We start from the raw sequence: 23,002 nt of genomic DNA on the forward strand, positions 1-23,002 counted from the left end.
TCCATGTGAACAGAAATCTTCCTTACCCTGGGACAAATGATCAGAGGCACACCTGCTGCAAATGCTGCAATTTTGTTTGCCACTAGTATCTACTCTCAGGTGAGATGTCTGGTCATGCCTTCACCCATTTTCTAATTGCATTGTTTGTTTACTTACTTTTTGTTGTTGTTGTTGTTGTTTGTTTTGTTTTTCCTTTGTATTTTCTGAAGTTGGAAACGGGAGGCAGTCAGACAGATTCCCACATGCGCCTGACCAGGATCCACCCGGCATGCCCACCAGAGGGCGATGCTCTGCCCATCTGGGGCGTTGCTCTGCCGCAACCAGAGCCATTCTAGCGCCTGAGGCAGAGGCCACGAAGCCATCCTCAATGCCTGGGCCAACTTTGCTCCAATGGAGCCTTGGCTGCGGGAGGGGAAGAGAGAGACAGAGAGGAAGGAGAGGGGGGAGGGTGGAGAAGCAGATGGGTGCTTCTCCTGTGTGCCCTGGCCGGGAATCGAACCCGGGACTCCTGCACGCCAGGCTGACGCTATACCACTGAGCAAACTGGCCAGGGCCTGTTTTTTTTTGTTGTTGTTGTTGTTTTTACAGAGACAGAGTCAGAGAGAGGAATAGATAGGGACAGACAGACAGGAACGAAGAGAGATGAGAAGCATCAGTCATTAGTTTTTCGTTGCGCATTGCGACACCTTAGTTGTTCTTTGATTTCTTTCTCATATGTGCCTTGACCGTGGGACTATGGCAGACCGAGTGACCCCTTGCTAAAGCCAGTGACGTGGGTCCAAGCTGGTGAACTTTGCTCAAACCAGATGAGCCCACGCTCAAGCTGGTGACCTCAGGGTCTCGAACCTGGGTCCTCTGCATCCCAGTCCAATGCTCTATCCACTGCACCACCGCCTGGTCAGGCAGAGTTTTGAAAGTTCTATATATATTCTGGATACTAGTCCTTTTTTAAAATAATTAATTTACTTTTTATTTAGAAATTAAATTTAATGTGGTGACATTGACCAATAAGTTATACATAGGTGTCAGGTGAACACCTCTGTAGCATTTATATTGTATGTCTATCATTTTCCATCACCGTATATTTGTGTCTTTATTCCTCTCCCCCTGGTAACCACTTCACTTTTGTCTGTCAGTGAATTTTATACCCCACCTATGTATGAAATCATATAGTTCTTAGCTTTTTCTGATTTACTTATTTCACTTAGTATATTATTCTCAAGATCCATCTATGTTGTTGTAAATGGCACGATGTCATCACTTCTTATGGCTGAGTAGTCTTCCATTGTGTATATTTATATATATGTACATCTTTTTTACTCAATCCTCTATCAAGGGACACTTTGGTTATTTCCATGTCTTGACCATCATGATTAACGCTGTGAGGTACATGGAAGTGCATGTGTCTTTGCATATCAATGTTTTTAAGGTTTTCGGGGTAGATAGCCAGTAAAGGGATTGCTGGGGCATATAATTCTATTCTTAATTTATTGAGGAACCACCATAGTGGCTGTTCCAGTTTACATTTCCACCAGCAGTGACATTCTAACATTTTGAATGAAATTAGTAAAACCTTACCTTTCATTTAGGTCCACACTTTTCAATATCATGAAGTACCAGATGATATTCTCATTTATTTCAATTATTAACTGTGACTTATAAAACTTATGGAAAGAATAGTTTATTGTATGTTCCTGTATTTTTCTTGTTGCTCTTGTTTTTTTTTTAAATTTTTTTAAATTTTTATTTATTCATTTTAGAGAGGAGAGACAGAGAGACAGAGAGAGACAGAAAGGAGAGAGAGACAGGGGGGAGGAGCTGGAAGCATCAACTCCCATATGTGCCTTGAACAGGCAAACCCAGGGTTTCGAACCGGCGACCTCAGCATTTCTAGGTCGTTTTATCCACTGCACCACCACAGGTCAGGCCCTTTCTTGTTTTTTTAAAAAAATATTTTATTGATTTTTAGAGAGAGGGGACAGAGAGAGAGAGAAAGGGGAGGAGCAGGAAGCGTCAACTCCCATATGTGCCTTGACCAGGCAAGCCCAAGGTTTCGAACCGGCAACCTCAGTGTTCCAGGTCAACGCTTTATCCCACTGTGCCACCACAGGTCAGGCCTGTTGCTCTTTCTTCATTACGTTAAAAGGGTTTTTTTCATTTCCGAAACTTCCTCTAGCCAATATTTAATGGTAGGTCTTCTAGTGACAAATTATTTTAGTTTCTATTGTCTGAAAATGTCTGTTACACTTAATTATTGAAGTATAGGGAATTTGCAGTTCACTGTCTTTTCTTTTTACACTTAAATAATATTGTATCCCTTTTTTCTGGACTCTACTGAGCAAGTAGCACCTACAGCATGGGTATTCTGAACCACATGTATGATTCACATACTGGGAAAGACAGACGGGAATGGCTCAAGATTTCATCATCCTATTCAGAATTGTGTGCAATTTAAAACATGTTTTTCAAATAACTTTTATTTTTCAATTACAGTAGACACACAGTATTACATTCATTTTGAGTGTACAACATAGTGATTAAACATTCATATAACTTATGATCACCCCAATTGGTACCCATATTTGGCAACATAGTTATTACATTAGACTATATTCCCTATGCTGTACTTTAAATCCCCATGACTATTCTATAACCACAAATTTATACTTAATCCCATACTTTTTATGTCCATCCTAACTCCCTTCCTAATGGCAAGCATCAAAATATTCTGTATCTGAGTCTGTTTAGTTTAGAATCCTCATGTAAGTGAAATCATATGGCATTTGTCTGTCTTTGCCTAACTTATTTCACTTAGCACAGTACCCTCTATGACCACACCTGGTGGTACAGATGGCAAGATTTCACTGTTTCGGAAAATTTCCATTTAATATTTTTGAACTGCAGTTGACTGTAGCTGAGGCCATAAAAATCAAAACTGCAGATACGGTAGAGGTGGGGAGAACACGACCATATTTTGGATTTTAATAAAATACTATTTTTGTTGTTCAAATTGCTCTTTCAAGTTGGCTACTGTCCCTTTGACAATAAAAAGAAATTTAAAACTTGTGGTAAAAAATACATACAATTTACCACTTAACCGTTTTTAAAGATACAGATTAGTAGTTAACTATATATTTTTTGTGCAAATGACTCTAGAACTTTTTTCTCTTGCAAACTCAAACTATTCCATTTTAACAACCCCCCATTTCTGCCTAACTACAGCTCCTTACAACCACTGTTGTTTTGTTTCAATGAGTCTGACTACTCTACAATTCCACAAGTAGAATTATACAGCATTTGTCATTTTGTAACTGGTGTATTTCACTTTACAGCTTAATATCCTCAAGGGCCATCCTTCTTTCAAAGACTGAATAATATTCAAATATGTATATTCCACATTTGTTCCAACTCTTGTATGATACTGTAATGAATGAGCCTGGGTGAGCAAGTATCTCTTGAAAACCCTGCTTTATTTTGGGGTGTCTATACCCAAAATGGGATTGCTGGGTCATATGGCAGCTCTATTTTTAATTTTTTTAAAATTTTATTTATTAAGTTTAGAAGAGAGAGAGAGAGAGAGAGAGAGAGAGAGAGAGAAGGGGGGAGGAGCAGGAAGCATCAAATCCATATGTGCCTTGACCAGGCAAGCCCAGGGTTTCAAACCGGCAACCTCAGCATTTCCAGGTCGACGCTTTATCCACTGCGCACTATTTTTAATTTTTTGAGGAACTTGCATAGTGTTTCTCACATGAATGCAACATTTATATTCCCACCAACAGTGTCCAAGGTTTCAATGTCTTCATATTCTCATGAACACTTGTTTTGTTTTTTCCAACTTTGTGGGTGTGAATTTGAATACAGTTACTATAGCAGCCAGAAACACACCATGCAGATCTCCCTTCAGAAGAATCAGATGCAAGGAGCAGAGCTGGTTGACAGCCCTCAGGTACTACACTTTCAGATCCACGGGGGCCTGTGCGGAAACCACACCCAGCCTGGGCTGCTCTGAGACACTGAAGAGCAATGCAGGGAAACAGAGATAGCTCATTTCTACCCAACTCTGGACTCATTATTTTTGGAATCCTTGCCTGTAAACTCTTGATTGGCCTGATCAAGATTTTCTGAGAGCTGCACTGAAGTCTTGGCTTTTTTATTTTATTTATTTTTTTTTAAAAGATTTTATTTTATTCATTTTAGAGAGGAGAGAGAGAGAGAGAGAGAGAGAGAGAGAGAGAAAGAAGGGGGAGGAGCAGGAAGCATCAACTCCCATATGTGCCCTGACCAGGCAAGCCCAGGGTTTTGAACCGGAGATGTCAGCATTCCAGGTTGACGCTTTATCCACTGCACCACCACAGGTCAGGCAAGTCTTGGCTTTTTAGAACCAATTTTCCTTCTTTTCTTCTAACGTTTCACAGGTGTCATTCCTAAACGTCGTCTGAAGGTTCCTTCTACCTATGCTTGCTCCCTCTCCCCTTACTCCTTCCTGCATGTTTCCCCCAGTAGCTCATGAACATCTAATTTTTGTCTTGGCCTCTGCTTCTGTGACACAGGATTTGGGGAAGAAGTAAAATTAAATGATGAGTCTACTATCTTAACACAGAAGTCACTGTTAAGTTTTTTGTGCTCTTTGAAGATGATAAATTTCAAGTTTCATTAAACTAGGCAAGAATGAATTACTTCTCATACATTTATTATCTGAGAGAAAGCTTGTTTATTTATTTTTGCTTTAATGGAACAAAATATTCCATCAAATTACCCAGAGAAGTCTAGGTAATTATCCTTTCCTTAAAGGTCTGAAATAAGTTTTAAAAGACCACAGGATGATATATATTATGACATTTTGATCATATCTACCTTCTATACTTAAGAATTCAAGTATAGAAATAAACTCTAGAGCTGAGGTAATAATATAACCTTCATCCCAACCTGACTGCACAGGTGTTTAAGGTTAAATGTGAACATTGCTGTGAAGTCTCAATACACTTGATGAATCAATCCCTCTTCATATTTAGACCAAAAGCAGCATATTATACATGCACCTGTGTGTCTGTGTGTGTACGGACAGACACACACCAAGGAAAGGTTGACTGAACCACACTGATAACAGATTGTTAGAAGTCAGCCGTTGTTGGAAATACAGAAACATACACAGTCTTTGTGTTCAAAGTCTTCATAGGGGTTTCTTCTGTAATTTCTAGAATGGAAAAAAAGTAAAAAAAAAAATTAATTTTCTATCTATTCTGAATATTTTAAAAATGTTAACTGTCAGAGTAGCAATATGTTTGGCCTCACCCTAAGAGAGGCCTGATCTTTGTCCCGGCTCCTGGGGAACCTCTAACCCACAGAGTTTCCTCAGTGATAGCAGTGTGCTTTGTAATTCGTGGTAGGCCCTTGATCAACCTGACAATCATGGTAAGAAGATGACTTTGGCCACACCAAAGGACCAATCATATGACTCAGGGTGAAAGTAAGCTCAATCCTGTGGGGAATGAGGCAGTCATGCCTATCTACTAAAGCCTCAGTGCCAACTCCGTACGGCTCATGAGCTTCTCTGGGTGGTAAGACACTGCACACGAGGACACGCACCGGGGCCAGGAGGAGACAACTCTGTCCATGACTCCTTGGGGACAGGACAACTGAAGTTCCGTGTTTGGATTCCTCTCCTATTTGGCCCTGAACCTCTATTCCTTTGCCTGGTTCTAGATTTTAGCCTTTCCCTACAATAAAAGTAGTCATGATGCAGGAGAGTCCAGTGAGTTTTGTGAAACCTGCCAGCAAATGATCAAACCTGAGAGTGGTTTTGTGAAACCCTTTAAAATAGCAGTTGGTGAAGAAGTGACAGTAGTCTTATCTGAACCACTCCCTCTGAGTTTGTAGTTGGATCCTAATTCTTACAGTCAAGGTTCAATTCTTGGTTGAATTTATGAACCTAGGCCCTCAACCTAACTAACTCTGGGTATTGCCCAAAACTGTTCCCAATAACCCTTCCCCCCACACCACTCCATAGGTATTTCCTATGTCTACAGAAAGGCCTAGGAGCAAAGCCACGCCAGCAGCCCAGATTTGTAGTTTCTAAATATTAATTTCCTATAACAAGAACAGCTGTTTCCAGATCTGGGGAAGGAAGAGTACATGGTAAGTCTAGGACATGTTACTGCTAGAAAACAAGAACTTTTCAAAAACTAAAGGGCTTATGTCAAAGAATACAGGAGCCAATACAGCCAAAGCTAATACATTGAGTAGCCAAAGTATCATATAATACAAATGTGACTGATTAACATTTAATACATAAAAACTAAAAAAAAAAAAGTGACAAGAGAAAAACCTCAAAAGTTCTGGCTTCTAGCCAGATCTGAATTCAAAGGAAAGGATCAACTTTCTCCAAAGATGGCTCTTGTCCTAGCAGAGACCCTAAATGTGAAAATAATCCCAAAGCTGCCTCCTTAATGTATAGCTCCAGGATCAAGAGATGATATTTAGAATGTAGTAGAATAAGCAAGAAGGCCTCAGTGAGTTTTCAAAACTGTAAGCATTTCCTGATCCTTCCAATTTGAAAAAATACAAATATTTAATGAAAGACAAAATGAGGCCAGATGTACCTCCTTGTGCGTCAAGCGCCCTCAGCTTGGCGGTGGGCTTGAAGACAGCAGCCCATGCTCCCAGTGTGGGACCCTGGCACCTGTTTCTAGGAGGGACACAGCAAAAATACTGTGTTTGCTCAACCCTGACCGGGGGCTATCTGAAGAACTTACATAAGGTGCTTGTCTCCGTTTTGCCTAACCTGGAACTCACTTTGAGCAGAAGGTATTGCTTAAAAACATTGTAAGGCAAACAGCCCACAGCTGTGTGGGGCAACGGTTATGATGCTTAAGGCCTGGGAAAGAAAGCAGGAGAGAGTTTCTCTGGATAGTTGGGGCATTAAAAATTGCCCATGTCAAAAAATAAATAAATAAAAAATAAAAATTGCCCATGTCGCCTGGGTAATTTTAGAAAGCAACTCGCCTGCCCATGCTAGAATGTATAGACAGAAAAGACATGAGAAGACCCAAGCTTTTAATTTCGAAAAAAAAAAAATAAAGGCTTTTTTGGACTAATCCGGCTGCTCCTCCAGCTCAGCGCAAACAGAAGGTGAGGCTGAGGCAGAGCTGTGAACAGCTGGGCCCAGCAGCAGTCGGTCCCCAAAGACCGGGACAGGCGGAGACTTTGTTTTTACGCTTTTAGCTCCTGGTGGTCAAAATGATCTCTGTTAAATAAAAGATGAATACAAACTAAAAACAGAGGCTTTAGCAACTACACACAAGGAATACAGTCTTCGCACACACAAAGTTTGGCCAAGTCATAAAAGAACAATTTAAAACTCAGAAACAGCAAACCCTGGGGTGGGGAGAACCTGATCTCCAAAGTGATCACAATACAGTATCAATTTCTAGCAACAACAAAACCTCACAAGGCATACAAAGGAACAAGAAAGTTATGACCCATTCAGAGAAAATTAACAGAATCTTACCTTTAGGAAGTACAAATACTTGAATTTACAAACACTTCTAAAGTAACTCTCTTAAATAGAACACCACAAACCATGGAAACCACAAAGAATTAAAGAATTCAAGAAAACAACTTATTAACAAATTAAAGAGAAATTATAAAAAGAAATCAGATAGCCTGACTAGGTGGGGATAAGGTGGATACAGCATCACCAGCCTGGGATGCTGAGGACCCAGGTTCAAAACCCCAAGGTCACCGGCTTGAGCGCAGGGTCACCGGCTTGAGCATGGGATCACAGACATGATCCTATGGCCATTGTCTTGCGAAAGAGGTTGCTGGCTGTGCTGGAAGCCACCGTCAATGCACATGTGAGAAGCAATCAATGAACAACTGAAGGGCCGCAACTATGAGCTGATGCTTCTCATCTCTCTCCCTTCCTGTCTCTCTTGCTTAAAACAAAACAAAACAAAACAAAACAAAACCCAGATAAAGATTCTGGAGTTGAGAAGTACAACACCAGAGATAAATTCACAAGAGGGGCTAACCAGCATATTTGAGCAGGCAGAATAATCAGTGATCTTGAAAAGAGGACATTTGAAATTATCCTGTCAAATGGACCAACGTACACATTATGGAAGTTTCAGAAGAAGAAAAGGTGGCAAGAACATTTGACAAAATAATTGCCAAATCTTGAAAGCAGCAAAAGAGAAGCAACACAGTAGGGGTACTCATAAGATTAACAGTCAGTTACTAATCAGAAACCATGGAAGCCAGAAGGCAGGGGGACAGCGTATCTAAAGTGCTGAAAAACTATCAACACACAAATCTCTATCTCGCAAAACTATTCTTTTTTTTTTTAACTTTTTTTTAATTTTTTTAAAAATTTTATTTATTCACTTTTAGAGAGGAGAGAGAGAGGGAGAGAGAGAGACAGAGAGAGAGAAGGGGGGAGGAGCTGGAAGCATCAACTCCCATATGTGCCTTGACCAGGCAAGCCCAGGGTTTCGAACCAGCGACCTCAGCATTTCCAGGTCGATGCTTTATCCACTGCGCCACCACAGGTCAGGCTCTCGCAAAACTATTCTTCAAAATTAAGGCGCAATTAAAACATTTCCCAATAAAGAAAAGCTGAGGGAATTCATTACTAATAAATGTGCCGCCATAACGGTAAAGGGAATCCTTCCAGTTGAAATGCAAGGGCGCTAGACAGTGACTCATAGTTGGACGGTTATTGCACTTTGGTTTGTAACACTTTCTGTTTTCTACATGATTAGGAGACAAATATATAACACTTAATTAAAATTACATTTATATTGATACATAGTGTGTTTTCTGACAAGACTATGAATGGGGCAAAGCTGAACAGGAGCAGAATTTTGGCAAACTATTAAATTGGTTTAAATTCATACTAGGTTTTAAATTACAATGTTAATTGGAATTCCTATGGTTAATACTATATTATTATACAATGTTAAATGTACTTCCCATGGAAAATATCTGAAAACATACACAAAAGGAAGTCAGAAGAGAATCAAAACAGTAAACTATAAAAATCAACTGAACACAAAAGGTGTTGAATGAAAAAAATGAGGGACAAAAAGGTGTAAGACTTTCAGAAAAAAATCCCTGTAAAATGGTAGAAGTCCTTATTTGTGAGTAATCACATTTAATAAATATTTTTTTAGACAGAGTCTAATTGACCCAGGGGGAAGAAAATATCCAATTCTAACCCTTTATAGCCTTCCTTTCTCACCTAAAGAGAAAAAAAGTTGAGAATACCTGTGAAGGTCACAGCCCAGAGTCACATGCTCACTAAAGACTGAGACCTAATCATAAAACCACAGAAGACCTTCCACTTCCCCTCCTTCCACATCTTGCCAGGACATTATGAGCCTCTGGTATGATAACAGGGTATTATAGCTGAATAGCTGAAAGACCAAAACTCCATTTACCCCAGTTCTATTTTCCCAAAACATCATGTTGAGTGAGCTATCAACAAAAAACCCAAGGCAAAAACAAACAAACAAACAACCCCCCCCCCCCCCCCAAATATCCAACCCACAGGAAGAAACAAAGCAAGCATCAGGCCCAGGCTCAGACATGGCAGAGATTTTGCAATTGTTAGACTCAGAGTTTAAAATAACTGGGATTAATATACTAGGACTGTAATGGAAAGAGTGCACACCATGCAGGAATAGATGGGCAATGTAAGCAGAGTCACAGAAACTAAGAAAGAATTAAAAGGAAATTTTAGAAATCAAAATAGTGTAAAAGAAATGAAGAATGCCTTATCCTAAAAAAATCTAAACCTAAGTTAGGCATATCATATTCAATCTGCAGAAAAATCAAAGGTAAGACGAAATAATAGGGCCTGACCAGGAGGTGGCACAGTTGATAAAGCGTCAGACTGGGACATGGAGGACCCAGGTTTGAAACCCCGAGGTCACTGGTTTGAGCAAGGGGTCACTCTCTCTGCTGTAGCCCCCCCCCCCCCCGGATCAAGGCACATATGAGAAAGCATCAATGAACAACTAAGAGGCCACAACGAAAAATGGATGCTTCTCATCTCTCTCCCTTCCTGTCCGTCTGTCCCTATCTCTCTCTCTCTCTCTCTCTCTCTCTCTCTCTCTCTCTCTCTGTCAAAAAAAAAAAGTTACTGCTGGCTGGTTGGCTCAGCAGTAGAGTGTCAGCCCGGTATGTGGATGTCCTGGGTTCAATTCCTGGTCAGGGTACACAGGAGAAGCAATCATCTGCTTCTCCACCCCTCCCTTTCTGCCTTTTCTCTCTCTTTTTCTCCCACAGCTATGGCTTGATTGGTTCAAGCAAGTTGGCCTTGGGCACTGAGGATGGCTCCATGGCCTTGCCTCAGGCGCTAAAATAACTCAGTTGCTAGGCAACAGAGCAGTGGCCCAGATGGACAGAGTATGGCCTGGTAGGGGGCTTGCCGGGTAGATCCTGGTCGGGGTGCATGCAAGAGTCTGTTTCTCTGCCTCCCAGCCTCTTACCTTCTCACTTAAAAAAAAAAAAGTGAAAAAATAATGCCTGGCAGTTTTCCACCAGGGCTAGAAGACACAACACAAATTCTGACTCGGAAAGTCCAATAAATATCAGGTTAAAAGGTTTTGAGTTGAGATGACAAGAATGACTATTAAACAAAAAACAAAAACAAACCAGATCCTACTGGAAGCTGTTCAGGGAAATGACGCCTGACATGTAAGGGGTCACAGACCAGAATTCAGAAGGGAGGGCTAAGACGCCAGCAGAGAAGTCACAACAGCCATTGAAACTGGCCTCACAGAAGTGGACAGTGTAAGGGGGGGTGTGAGAGAGAGATGGCCCTGCAGACAGCTGGCCTGTGTATTGCCCAGGCCATCATCCCAAGTCTGTTTTGTGAATTACCACGTGGGGAATGTGTTCACTGATGACCTGCTCTTCACTCTTACCCAACTCATTGAGAAAATGCATGTAAGCCCTCTTCATAAGCTATAGAGGAGGAACAACATCAGTTAAAAGTTCCTTCACACTGTTATTTTACAATACTGTGATCATTTTGATTCTTGGGAAAGAGAATATTTTAGAATCAGCAAATATGTTAATATTTCTAGAAGCATGTACAGGGTGGGGCAAAAGAAAGTTTACAATTGTTTGCATGGAAAATAATACAATAATTAAGAAAATAATTACACAGGACGATCAACTGTTTCACGTATTCACAACTTTAAACCTACCTTTGCCTCACCCCATATTTTTAATAACATATCAATATAATTTTTAGATTAAAAAAGGAGGCCCTGGCCGGTTGGCTCAGTGGTAGAGCATCGGCCTGGCGTGCAGAAGTCCCAGGTTCAATCCCCGGCCAGGGCACACAGGAGAAGCGCCCATCTGCTTCTCCACCCCTCCCCCTCTCCTTCCTCTCTGTCTCTCTCTTCCCCTCCCGCAGCCGAGGCTCCATTGGAGCAAAGATGGCCCGGGCACTGGGGATGGCTCCTTGGCCTCTGCCCCAGGCGCTAGAGTGGCTCTGGTCGCAACAGAGCGACACCCCGGAGGGGCAGAGCATCGCCCCCTGGTGGGCAGAGCGTCGCCCCCTGGTGGGTGTGCCGGGTGGATCCCGGTCGGGCGCATGCGGGAGTCTGTCTGACTCCCCCCCCCCCCCCCCCGTTTCCAGCTTCAGAAATAAATAAATAAATAAATAAATAAATAGATTAAAAAAGGCAATCATTTTTAAATATTATTTTTTTAAATTATGACAAGTTTCTGAAGATAAAAAAAGATATAATATCACATATATTCTTTTCCCTCCTTTTTTTTGGAGAGAGGGGGAATAAGAGAGGGAGAGAGAGAAAGGAAGAGAGAGAGAAGCATCAACTCATAGTTGCAGCACTTTAGTTGTTCATTGATTGCTTCTCATATGTGCCTTGAGTGGGGGGCTCCAGCCAAGCCCATGACCCCTTGCTCAAGCCAGTGACCTTGGGCTTCAAGTCAGCGACCTTGGGGTTTTGAATCTGGGACCTCAGCGTACCAGGTCGATGCTCTATCCAATGCACCACTACCAGTAAAGCTCACATGTAATCTCCAATTGGTTACTGGTATCAAATCTACTTTCAACAAAAGAAAAATAAAAATTTAGCATGTTCTACAATCTTCTCACCATCCATTTGAGTCTCATTCAGAAACAGCTTCAGCTTCCTGCTGCGAAGGCCGAACACCCTTGCTGCTTCATACAGAAGACCTTTGTAGGTGAGTCCATTCTGCCCAAACGGGTTTTCAAGCAGGAGAGTTCCCACTGTTCCCATTAAACACTCTGTAGGAAAAAACCAAACAGGATTAAATCCTGAGGGTTCACACTAGCTATTGGATCCCTAATGGAGGTGGTGGCTGCTGAAGAAAATGAGTGGTGAGTACAAGGACCCGAGTGGGACAGCTACACCGCTCGCAGAAAGTCTTCAGCACATCGCAGAGAGTGGGCACGGGGCGGGAGAAAAAGCCCTGCAGCGTGGGAAAGAGATACTCAGTCCAGTGAAGACCCAGAGGGCTTCAGTAACAAAAGTGTATAATGTGAACATCAAAGTAACTGGAAAAAAATTTTCAAGACATTTTCCAAGAAAAAAATATAAGGCTAAATTAAAATGTTTTGGCATTTAAACATTTATGCTTCATTTAGCTTTAACCTTTACCTAACCAATTTATCCCATTTTCTTACCATCTCAGATGGGAGAGGGTGTTTCTACATAAACATACCAAAGGAAACAAAACCTGTGTGTCCTCCCTAAAGCAGGGTGGGAATCGATAAATTAGTATAGTAAAGCCCATCTGAAGAATCCACAAAAGTCAGAGAGGTAGGAGGAACCTTACTGCCCACCGCCCCACCACCCACACGCTGAGGGTGTTCACAGCTGGGGAGGCTCCCACCTTGTGGGCTTGTGTTCAGGAGCTGGAGGTTGATATACTGACAGAGAAGAGTACCAGGACTGTCAATCAGAGAGGGAGCCGATCCTGCAGTCACACACAGGGTTTTCCCACTAAGACTCAGTAGGTCGGTTTGGTTTTGTATTTCTAAAAATAACAACAAAAAAAGTAACAAGATATCATTCTTTCAGGGGTAGACAATTCAGAGCAGACAAAAAAAAGTCATTCTCTTTTTTCTTAATTATTAAATGATCACACATATATATCTTTATAGTGATACTTTCTACTTGTTTATCAAAGAACATCACCTTTTCTGTAAAATCAGACTTTCATAAGATGCAATTAATTGAAAATGGTATCAGTAATAAATAAATGATATAATACTTACAACCTAAAGTATAGGCAAACTGTCTTTAGTTTTCCCTGTACAGCTGACTTGAACAAGATGGGTCTGAACTGTGGGGGTCATCTCATATGCGGAATTTTTCAGTAAATACAGTTGGCCCTTTGTATTGACAGGTTTTGCATCAAAGGCTCGAAAGCAGTATTTTCTCATTCCCAATTGCAGATGGAAAATACTGTCTTCCATCTATGGCTGCTTGAATCCATGACTGTGAAGTGCTAAGATAGGATATACTTAGATTTCTGACCGGAGTGGTGGGGTCAGGGGGGCAGTGTGCATAAAACCCACATTGTTCAAGAGTCTACTATGTATTAGGGCTCTCCCTATAACAGAATCCCAGGCTTCACCACGAAAAGAGCCTTACATATAAAAATGATAATTATAGGCAGAAGTTATTTGATTCAGAAACATATGTAGAAAACAGCAAGACACACAGAATACATGTAGTATAATTTTATTTATATAAAATTAAACATTGCTTAGTGATGTCAGCACAGGTGAACACTGGCGGTGGCTGTGACTGGGGACAGGGAGTGGAAGCAGTAATATATGAAAACAGGTGGTAAGACTCTCAAGGAACAAGAGCGCTGTTACACCTAGTGGTGGACACCTATGACCAGCCGGGGGCCACGTGTTCTCCTCATTTAAACCACACCTATAGCTTCCTGAGAACTCACCAGGCAGCAGAAAAAGAAGCATTCAGGTCTGCTGTGTGGATGGCTCTGCATAATATGCTGCACTACTTCATGTGGATGACGACAGTCCTACATACTCACTGACCTGGGTGGCCCTGAACAGCAGCGTGCACAGGAACCCGCCGACCCGGGTGGCCCTGAACAGCAGCGTGCACAGGAACCCGCCGACCCGGGTGGCCCTGAACAGCAGCGTGCACAGGAACCCGCTGACCCGGGTGGCCCCGAACGGCAGCGTGCACAGGAACCCGCCGACCCGGGCGGCCCCCAACGGCAGCGTGCACAGGAACCCGCCGACCCGGGCGGCCCCGAACGGCAGCGTGCACAGGAACCCGCTGACCCGGGCGGCCCCGAACAGCAGCGTGCACAGGAACCCGCTGACCCGGGCGGCCCCGAACAGCAGCGTGCACAGGAACCCGCTGACCCGGGCGGCCCCGAACAGCAGCGTGCACAGGAACCCGCTGACCCGGGCGGCCCCGAACAGCAGCGTGCACAGGAACCCGCCTACCCGGGCGGCCCCGAACGGCAGCGTGCACAGGAACCCGCTGACCCGGGCGGCCCCGAACGGCAGCGTGCACAGGAACCCGCCGACCCGGGTGGCCCCGAACGGCAGCATGGACAGGAGCCCGCTGACCCGGGCGGCCCTGAACAGCAGCGTGCACAGGAACCCGCTGACCCGGGCGGCCCCGAACAGCAGCGTGCACAGGAATCCACTGACCCGGGTGGCCCTGAACAGCAGCGTGCACAGGAACCCGCCCAACGGGCACTTCATTCAGGGAGGCTGCTTGTTTATCACACTCAGGTGAGATGGCCAGAGGAATGAATCCACACTGGCCCATGGGCAGTGGTTAATGGTTTGACTGACTGGGAATGACCAGGGACACGGAAAGAAAAGAACTGAAAAACTGGTGACAAGGAAGTCTGGGCAAAGGTATGCGGCCAAACTGCTTCAAATGGGCAGACTGTTAAAGAGGATCCTAAAAATCAGGTGGACAGTGTCATCTGTCTTGCAGAAGTCAGCCTCTCCTGTCTGTGCCCAAAAGACTGATGGACAAAGGGGCCGTCCTGGCTGGGTGGGGGTTACACATGGGCTCAGCAACAGGACTGTCACTCTGAAAGCTGATTTTGCTAACTGGTATAGTGTATTCCACCTATCAACAGTAGGGCCATGATTAAGCTCCCCAAATCACATTGCCATGGCCATGAGGAGGATACTGGATGGCAGACTGTTACGGGTCACTTCTATCATGGAAAAGGCAGTGCTCTGTTCTTACTGGAGCAGACATTTGTCTGGAGTACGGGTTAGTCTTTGTCGTCTGCAATGCTCCTGTCTGACCCATCATCCATGGACTTAGGGAACATCTCATTCACAGCTATAGAAGGATGTGTCTTTGTTCAGAGAATTATCTGGCAATACTGTGTTCCCCATCATCATGAAGCAGCTAGTCTAGAACAACAATGGAATGGCCTTTTAAAGACTCAGTCTCAGGGCCACTGGGTGGCAACAACGGGCACGGTTGGGATACTATCTTTCAAGATGCCCTTTATATTGTAGACAAGGACTCGCAGACTATGGTCCTGGCTGCTTGCTTGTTTATAAAAGTTGTAATAAAACACAGCTTTGCCCATTTTCTTTTTTTACATAAAAACAAAACAAAACAACACTCTTATGGCTGCTTTTGCATCTCAATGGCAGTAATCACCCCTACTCTAAAATATTTATGATGTTCCCTCTGTGACAAAGTCTACTTACCCCTGCTCTAAATCAGAGACCCCCATGCTGTGCATGATCGTGAAAGCTTTGACCACGGGATCAGCTACAGAACTGAGATGGTAATAGTTATGACTTTCTTATTTGGTAAGAATATATTTGTGTATATATTAACCAATTCTGATTTTTTCCACTCTCCTACTATATACAGCATAAAATATATTAATAGAATTTAACTACCATATTTTTTGCTCCACAAGACGCACTTTTTCCTCCCAAAAGTGGAGGGGAAAATGCCCGTGCATCTTATGGAGTAAAAAATACGGTATTTTATTAAATATTTCAACACATCATTTGGTTCAGAATATTTTTTTTCTTATTTTCCTCCTTAAATTTCTAGGTGTGTCTTATGGAGCAAAAAATTTGGTATATGTTCATAAAGGTCAAGACCATTAAAGGGGAAATGTGATTCCAGTGAGAAAATCAGTATCACTCAAAGATGGATAAGGTGACTTCTACGCAGTTTTGGGTAACAGGGTTAGCATGTTTTCAGTTGTACGAGGGATAGCTGAACACATGATTTTTAATTTATGATGGTCCTACCTGAAGATTAGAAATGTTGTAAAGAGCCAGAATCACAAGGGGTAGACTGGAGGTTTTACTCTGCTACCTTAGCTAAGCCAAAACAGTTTCCAACAAATTTTCTGATGGACCTGTTTTGGGTTCAGGTTAACCAGAGAAAGGTGCACAGGATTTGGAAGGCAGTTTAGTTACAGCCGCTGGTAAGGTCAGTGTGGGTGGGGTCCAGGCACCACTCAGTTTTCACGGGGTTGCCATTCACAGGGTGATAGGGGACAGTGAGCAACCCATACTCCTGTGCTCTTCCAACTTCTGGGCCAGGCGCAGGGGCAACTTGCTCGCAAACCTGCTTCTACAGGTCCTGACTGAGTGTTCGAGTGGCTAGACAGATGAGTCCCCGTCTGTCTGTCCTTCTTGGCCCCTACTGCTCATCCTACAGCGACTTCAGATAGAAACCCAAGTCTCCCAATGACATGTTAATCAGCTCCCCTTGGTGGATCCTGATCATCTTTCTCAGATTCTGCACTAACTGCCCTCATCCAGACATCTGCTTTTTGGTTTTTCTCACATCATTCTTGCTTCCCTTCTTCAGCCCCTAACTGACAGGACGGCACAGGCTTTCCATGCTGGTTCTACCCACGTACAATCCAGCACTGACAGGCGTTCCTATCACACAGCACCCTTGACGTTTAATGCTATGAAATTTTTCTAGTTTTTGCCTATCTGGTGTCATTGTGGTCTTTACTACTGGGGTTCAGCAGGTGTTCCTTTATTTATTGACCCTTTAGATTTCCTTTTAGGCTATTTAAAAGTTTCTGAAAATAAGCATTCAGATTCATAAAATAATTAGTCTCCTACAGGTGCTGCAGCAGTCATAAACGAGGGTGCTTAACAGAAACTCATTGTCTCATAGCTCTGCAGGCCAGGAGCCTGAAATCCAGGTGACAGCAGGGCTGTGCTACCTGACACCTGTAGGGGAGTCCTTCCCTTCCTCTTCCTATCTTCTGGAAGCCCCTAGCAATCTTTGGTGTATCTTGGCTCATGACTGTGTAATTTCAATCTCTGCCTGTCATCACATGGTGTCTCGGAATCTTCACTGTCTTCTAAGAAGGATATCGGTCATATTGGAGTAGGGTCCACCTTCCCTCGCCTTAATTACATCTGCAATGGCCCTTTAAAGGTCAGAGGTACTGTGGATAAAGACTTCAACATATCTTTGTTTTTGGTGGGTTGTGTCTCACACTTTTAACCCATGACAATGAGAATGTACTTAACACTTAAAATTTTTTTATTAGGCTTCTCTTACTGAGAGTCTGGATTTAGCAAGACACAGGCACTATGTTTAAGAAAGTTAAAACTCCTTTTTCTCCTTGGCTACTTGAAGATTGGCCGCTGCCATATGACACAGTAACTATAAGAACCAGGAAGTTCAGAATCTACTGACTACTTCAGCAGAAACAAATAGTCACTGGCGTCCTTCATCCTGGGAAGGCAACAGTAACCAAGACAGAAATTTGGGAAACACTAGCCAACATGTAGAAGACCACATCAGATGTCATCTTTGTGTTTGGATTCAGAGCCCATTTTGGTGGTGGCAACACAACCGGTTTTGGCATGATTTATGATTCCTTGGACTAGGCAAAAAACGAGTGCCAACACAGACTTGCAAGACATGGCCTATAAAAGACCTCAAGAAACAGAGAAAGGAACACAAGAACAGAATGAAGAAAGTCAGGGGGACTGCAAAGGCCAACGCTGGTGCTATAAACAATGAGCTGGCAACTAGACAACAGGAGGAGTAAGGATTCTTCTGTGACTTTATCAATGGTGACTGCAGATCTTTCATGAGAGGATTAATAAACTGAGAACTTTTATATGTGCGTGTGTGTGTGTGCGTGTGCGTGTGTGTGTGGGGGGAGTTAAAAGTTACCGGGGAAGTCTCTGAAGCCCAGAATATATCACAAGGCTAACAGGGGAGATAGTAGGAGCTTTCATCTCCTAAGCACAGTGTTCTTTCTGCCACACTGCACAGTAAGGAGACACAGACACATTCCAGGCAGGCACTGCTGAAAAGCAGCCTTTCTCTCCGAGTCAGTAGAAAGGCAAAGGCTATGCAGCATAACTGAAATCAAATGAACATCCTCACCGACCCACCCCCTGTCAAAGGCCATGGATATATCTCAACTCTGTACATACCTGTTTCACCATGGAAGACAGCCAGCTTTGTATTTTTCACACCAAAAATGCTTGTAACAACACTCTTCAGCTTCAGAAGGTCTAACCTATTATCACCTTTTGGATTTTCCAGCAGCAATACTCCACCTAAAAAGCCATACATAAAAGTAAAACTAAAAAAAGAGATATATTTAAATAAAAAGTAAAGGAATTAGGGTGTTCTAGGCTCAACATTCTTTTTAAGCACGTACTACCTGCTTTCTTGGTATGTGCTCAGGCAGTCCTGGGTAAATTGTTCCAGGGATGGAACTCCATCAGGCAATCATTTCCTAGATTCAAACTTTTGTCTTTATGACCCTCATTTTTCATTCTGTACCATTTATAAATCTCTACGGCTCTGTTTTGTCAAAAATACTATCTGATTTAAAAATAGTGGTCATTGACATTGATTTATCCTATACCTTAGATTTAGCTACAGATATTTACTTTATTGACTTACTTAAATATTTGAGATAATTAAAGAGTCATAAGCAGCTATAATAATAGACATACCCTGGGCCCTTTGCCCAATTTAGTTAACATAAAACTGTGGTGCAGCCCTGGCCGGTTGGCTCAGTGGTAGAGCATTGGCCCGGCGTGCAGAAGTCCTGGGTTTGATTCCCGGCCAGGGCACACAGGAGAAGCGCCCATCTGCTTCTCCACCCCTCCCCCTCTCCTTCCTCTCTGTCTCTCTCTTCCCCTCCCACAGCCGAGGCTCCACTGGAGCAAAGATGGCCCGGGCACTGGGGATGGCTCCTTGGCCTCTGCCCCAGGCGCTAGAGTGGCTCTGGTCGCAACAGAGCGACGCCCCCTGGTGGGCGTGCCGGGTGGATCCCGGTTGGGCACATGCGGGAGTCTGTCTGACTATCTCTCCCTGTTTCCAGCTTCAGAAAAATACAAAAAAAACACAACAAAAAACAAAACAAAAACCTGTGGTACATTATCACAATCAGGGTACTGCCATGGATACAGTAAAGACACAGAACAGTTTGATCACCACAACAATCCCATGAGTTGTGCTTTAAAATCTACACCTAATTCCCCACTCCTTACTTAACCTACAGCAAACATCTATTTTACATTTCTATAGTTTTATCATCTCAAGAATGTTATATAAATGGAATATGTACAGTAGGTACCCATTTGCGAATGACTTTTTTATTCCCACTCAGTGTGAATCTCTAAAGATTTATCCAGGTTGCCTGACCTGTGGTAGCGCAGTGGATAAAGTGTCGACCTGGAAACACTGAGGTCACCAGTTCGAAACCTAGGGCTGGCCTGGTCAAGGCACATATGGGAGTTGATGCTTCCTGCTCGCTCCCCTTTACCCCTCTCTAAAATAAATAAATAAATAAATAAATAAATAAATAAATAAATAAATAAATGTTTAAAAAAGTGAGCAAACTAAAAAAATAAAAAACAAAACAAAACAAAAGAGATTTATCCAGGTTGTTGCGTTAATCAATGATTTGTTCCTTTTTTTGCTGATTTGAGTTCCATGGTGTGAAGGAACCAGTTTGTTCAACCATCACCTGTGAAGAACATCTGGGCCATTTCCAGTTTATTATGAATGTAGTTATTATAAAAACATCAGGGGCCTGACCAGGCGGTGGCGCAGTGGATAGAGCGTCAGTGGGATGCAGAGGACCCAGGTTCGAGACCTCGAGGTCGCCAGCTTGAGCGTGGGCTCATCTGGTTTGAGCAAAATCTCACCAGCTTGAACCCAAGGTCGCTGGCTTAAGCAAGGGGTTACTTGGTCTGCTGAAGGCCCGCGGTCAAGGGCACATATGAGAAAGCAATCAATGAACAACTAAGTTGTTGCAACGTGCAATGAAAAACTAATGATTGATGCTTCTCATCTCTCTCCGTTCCTGTCTGTCTGTCTCTGTCTATCCCTCTCTGTCTCTGTAAAAAAATAAAAAAAAAATAAAAAAACATCTGGGTAGTTTTTCTGGGAAACAAACACTTTCATTTCTCTGGACTTAACACTCAAGAGTGCAACTGCTGCACCATAGTGGAAAGCGTGTGTTTAGTTTTTAAAAAAACTGCTGTTTTCCAGGGTGGCTGTCTCACCTCACATTTCTAACAGCAGCACACGAGAGATGCAATTTCTCTACATTTTCACCACCATTTGGTATTGTTACTGGTTTTTAATTTCAGTCACTTTTAATACATGTGTAGTGATATCACATTGTCATTTTAATTTGTATTTCCCTAATGATGTTGATCATTTTCACACGCTTATCTGTCATCTGTAAAGTCTCCTTAGTAAGTAAATGGGCTTTTGGTGTTGATTATTAAAACTCTGCCTCAGCCTGACCAGGCGGTGGCGCAGTGGATAGAGCATTGGATTGGGATGCGGAAGGACCCAGGTTCGAGACCCCGAGGTCGCCAGCTTGAGCACGGGCTCATCTGGCTTGAGCAAAAAAAAAAAAAAGAAAAGAAAGAAAGAAAAAAAAGCTCACCAGCTTGGATCCAAGGTCGCTGGCTCGAGCAAGGGGTTACTCGGTCTGCTGAAGGCCCAAGGTCAAGGCACATATGAGAAAGCAATCGAACAACTAAGGTGTCACAACAAAAAACTGATAATCGATGCTTCTCATCTCTCTCCATGTCTGTCTGTCTGTCCCTGTCTATCCCTCTCTATCTGTCTCTGTAAAAAACAAACAAACCAAAAAAACTCCCCTCCATTAGCTTGTCCTCAACTGTATCTGATGACAAATCACTGTCTTCATATATTGCCTTGTCCTCAGTTCCATCTATGGCATTTGAAATGCCACAGTTCTTAAATGACTTGACAACGATCTCAATCTTGATATTATCACAGGATCTTTTCACTCAGGTACAAACTTCTCCTATAGTTGGTTTCTTCACTCTTCCTGCTGCTGTCAAATTGTCCCAGAAGACTTCATGCATTGGTTCCATTTGTCTCTCAAGACAGCAATGAAGGGTTTGTTAATGCTGACATCAAGTGGCTGGAGCTGGGATGTCAAGCCTCCAGGTATAATCGCAAGTTTTGTTTTTTGCTTGAGACCCTGAGGTCACCAGCTTGAGCACGGGCTCGTCTGGCTTGAGAAAAAACAAAAAGCTCACCAGCTTGGACCCAAGGTCACTGGCTCGAGCAAGGGGTTACTCGGTCTGCTGAAGGCCCACGGTCAAGGCACATATGAGAAAGCAATCAATGAACAACTAAGGTGTCGCAACGAAAAACTGATGATTGATGCTTCTCATCTCCCTCCATTCCTGTCTGTCCCTATGTATCCCTCTCTCTGACTCTCTGTTCCTATAAAATATCAAACAAACAAACAAACAAAAAACTCTGCCTCGTCCTAAATCCTAGACAGTTTAATATTTTGCATTTAAGTCTGTGATCCACTTTGAGCTAATTTTTGTATACAATGTAAGACTTAGGTCAGTGATTACTTTTGTCTCTCTAATGCTCTAGCACCATATAATAAAAAAACTCAATTGAATTGCTTTTGCTTCTTTCTCAAAAAGCATTTGGTTACATTTGTAGATCTATCTCTGTGACACTGATCTGTCTATTCCAGTGGTAGTCCACCTGGTCCCTACTGCCCACTAGTGGGCGTTCCCACTTTCATGGTGGGCGGTAGTGGAGCAACCAAAGTATAAATAAAAAGATTTAACTATAGTAAGTTGTTTTATAAAAATTTATTCTGCCAAACTTAGCGAAAATCCGACATAAAGTACTTGGTAAGTAATTATTATTATATACTTTAACTTGCTGTAACTCTGCTTTATAAATTTTATAAAAGTTACTTCCCTACTTTATAAATCACCATTACTGTGGAACTGGTGGGTGGTTAGAAAATCTGACTACTAACAGAGATACAAAAGTGGGCAGTAGGTATAAAAAGGTTGACTACCCCTGGTCTATTCTATGCTCACACCAGTCTTCAGATATGTCTTGAAATTGGGTAGGGTGATTCCTCCTACTATATTATTTTTTCCAAATTGTTTTGCTATTTTATTCTTTTTCTCCTTTCAAATAACTGCTAGGATAATCCTGTCTATATCTATAAAAAACATTGCTGAGATTTCATAGGATTTGAGTTAAGGGAAAATTGACATATTGACATTTACTGTAATGAATTTTCCAATCTGTGAACATGGAATGTTTCTCCATTTACTGAGATCTTTGATTTTTTTTTATCAGTCTTTTATAATTTTTAGCATAAACGTCCTATTATATGTATTTTAAAAGATTTAAACCCATGTCTTTTATTTGAGTGACTGTAAATGTATTATTACATTTTAAGTTTAATTTTCCATGTACTCATTGACAGTATAAAACTTAAATTTATTTTGTGAATTTGATTAAAGTTGTTTTCTTTTTCTTAGCTATTTTATTCAATTAATTTGGAAACAAAATCCAACTAATGCTTGGACCCAAAATGTATACAAAACTGTCCGTGCTTGGATCTTAAAAAATCATATTACTATAGTAACAACCATACTGTCCTCTGTGTCCACAAGTTTGTTTTTCTTGTTTGT

The 23,002-nt window shown here is 42.3% G+C and overlaps 1 protein-coding gene across 1 annotated transcript in view; it reads right to left on the minus strand.

Annotated features, from left to right (window-relative positions):
• Window positions 1-2,457: 2,457 nt before the first annotated feature.
• The window catches only part of IARS1 (isoleucyl-tRNA synthetase 1), a 90,471-nt gene continuing 69,926 nt past the window's right edge, over window positions 2,458-23,002 (minus strand). The window contains exons 31-34 of the mRNA XM_066368363.1: window positions 18,473-18,598; window positions 12,895-13,038; window positions 12,134-12,286; window positions 2,458-5,194 (exon numbers count right to left, since the gene is read on the minus strand). Of these exons, the coding sequence (XP_066224460.1) occupies window positions 5,112-5,194; window positions 12,134-12,286; window positions 12,895-13,038; window positions 18,473-18,598 (506 nt within the window). The 3' untranslated portion in view covers window positions 2,458-5,111. The remainder of the gene's footprint in view (window positions 5,195-12,133; window positions 12,287-12,894; window positions 13,039-18,472; window positions 18,599-23,002) is intronic.

The sequence above is a fragment of the Saccopteryx leptura genome, chromosome 2 (genome assembly GCF_036850995.1).
Source record: "Saccopteryx leptura isolate mSacLep1 chromosome 2, mSacLep1_pri_phased_curated, whole genome shotgun sequence".
NCBI lineage: Eukaryota > Metazoa > Chordata > Mammalia > Chiroptera > Emballonuridae > Saccopteryx > Saccopteryx leptura.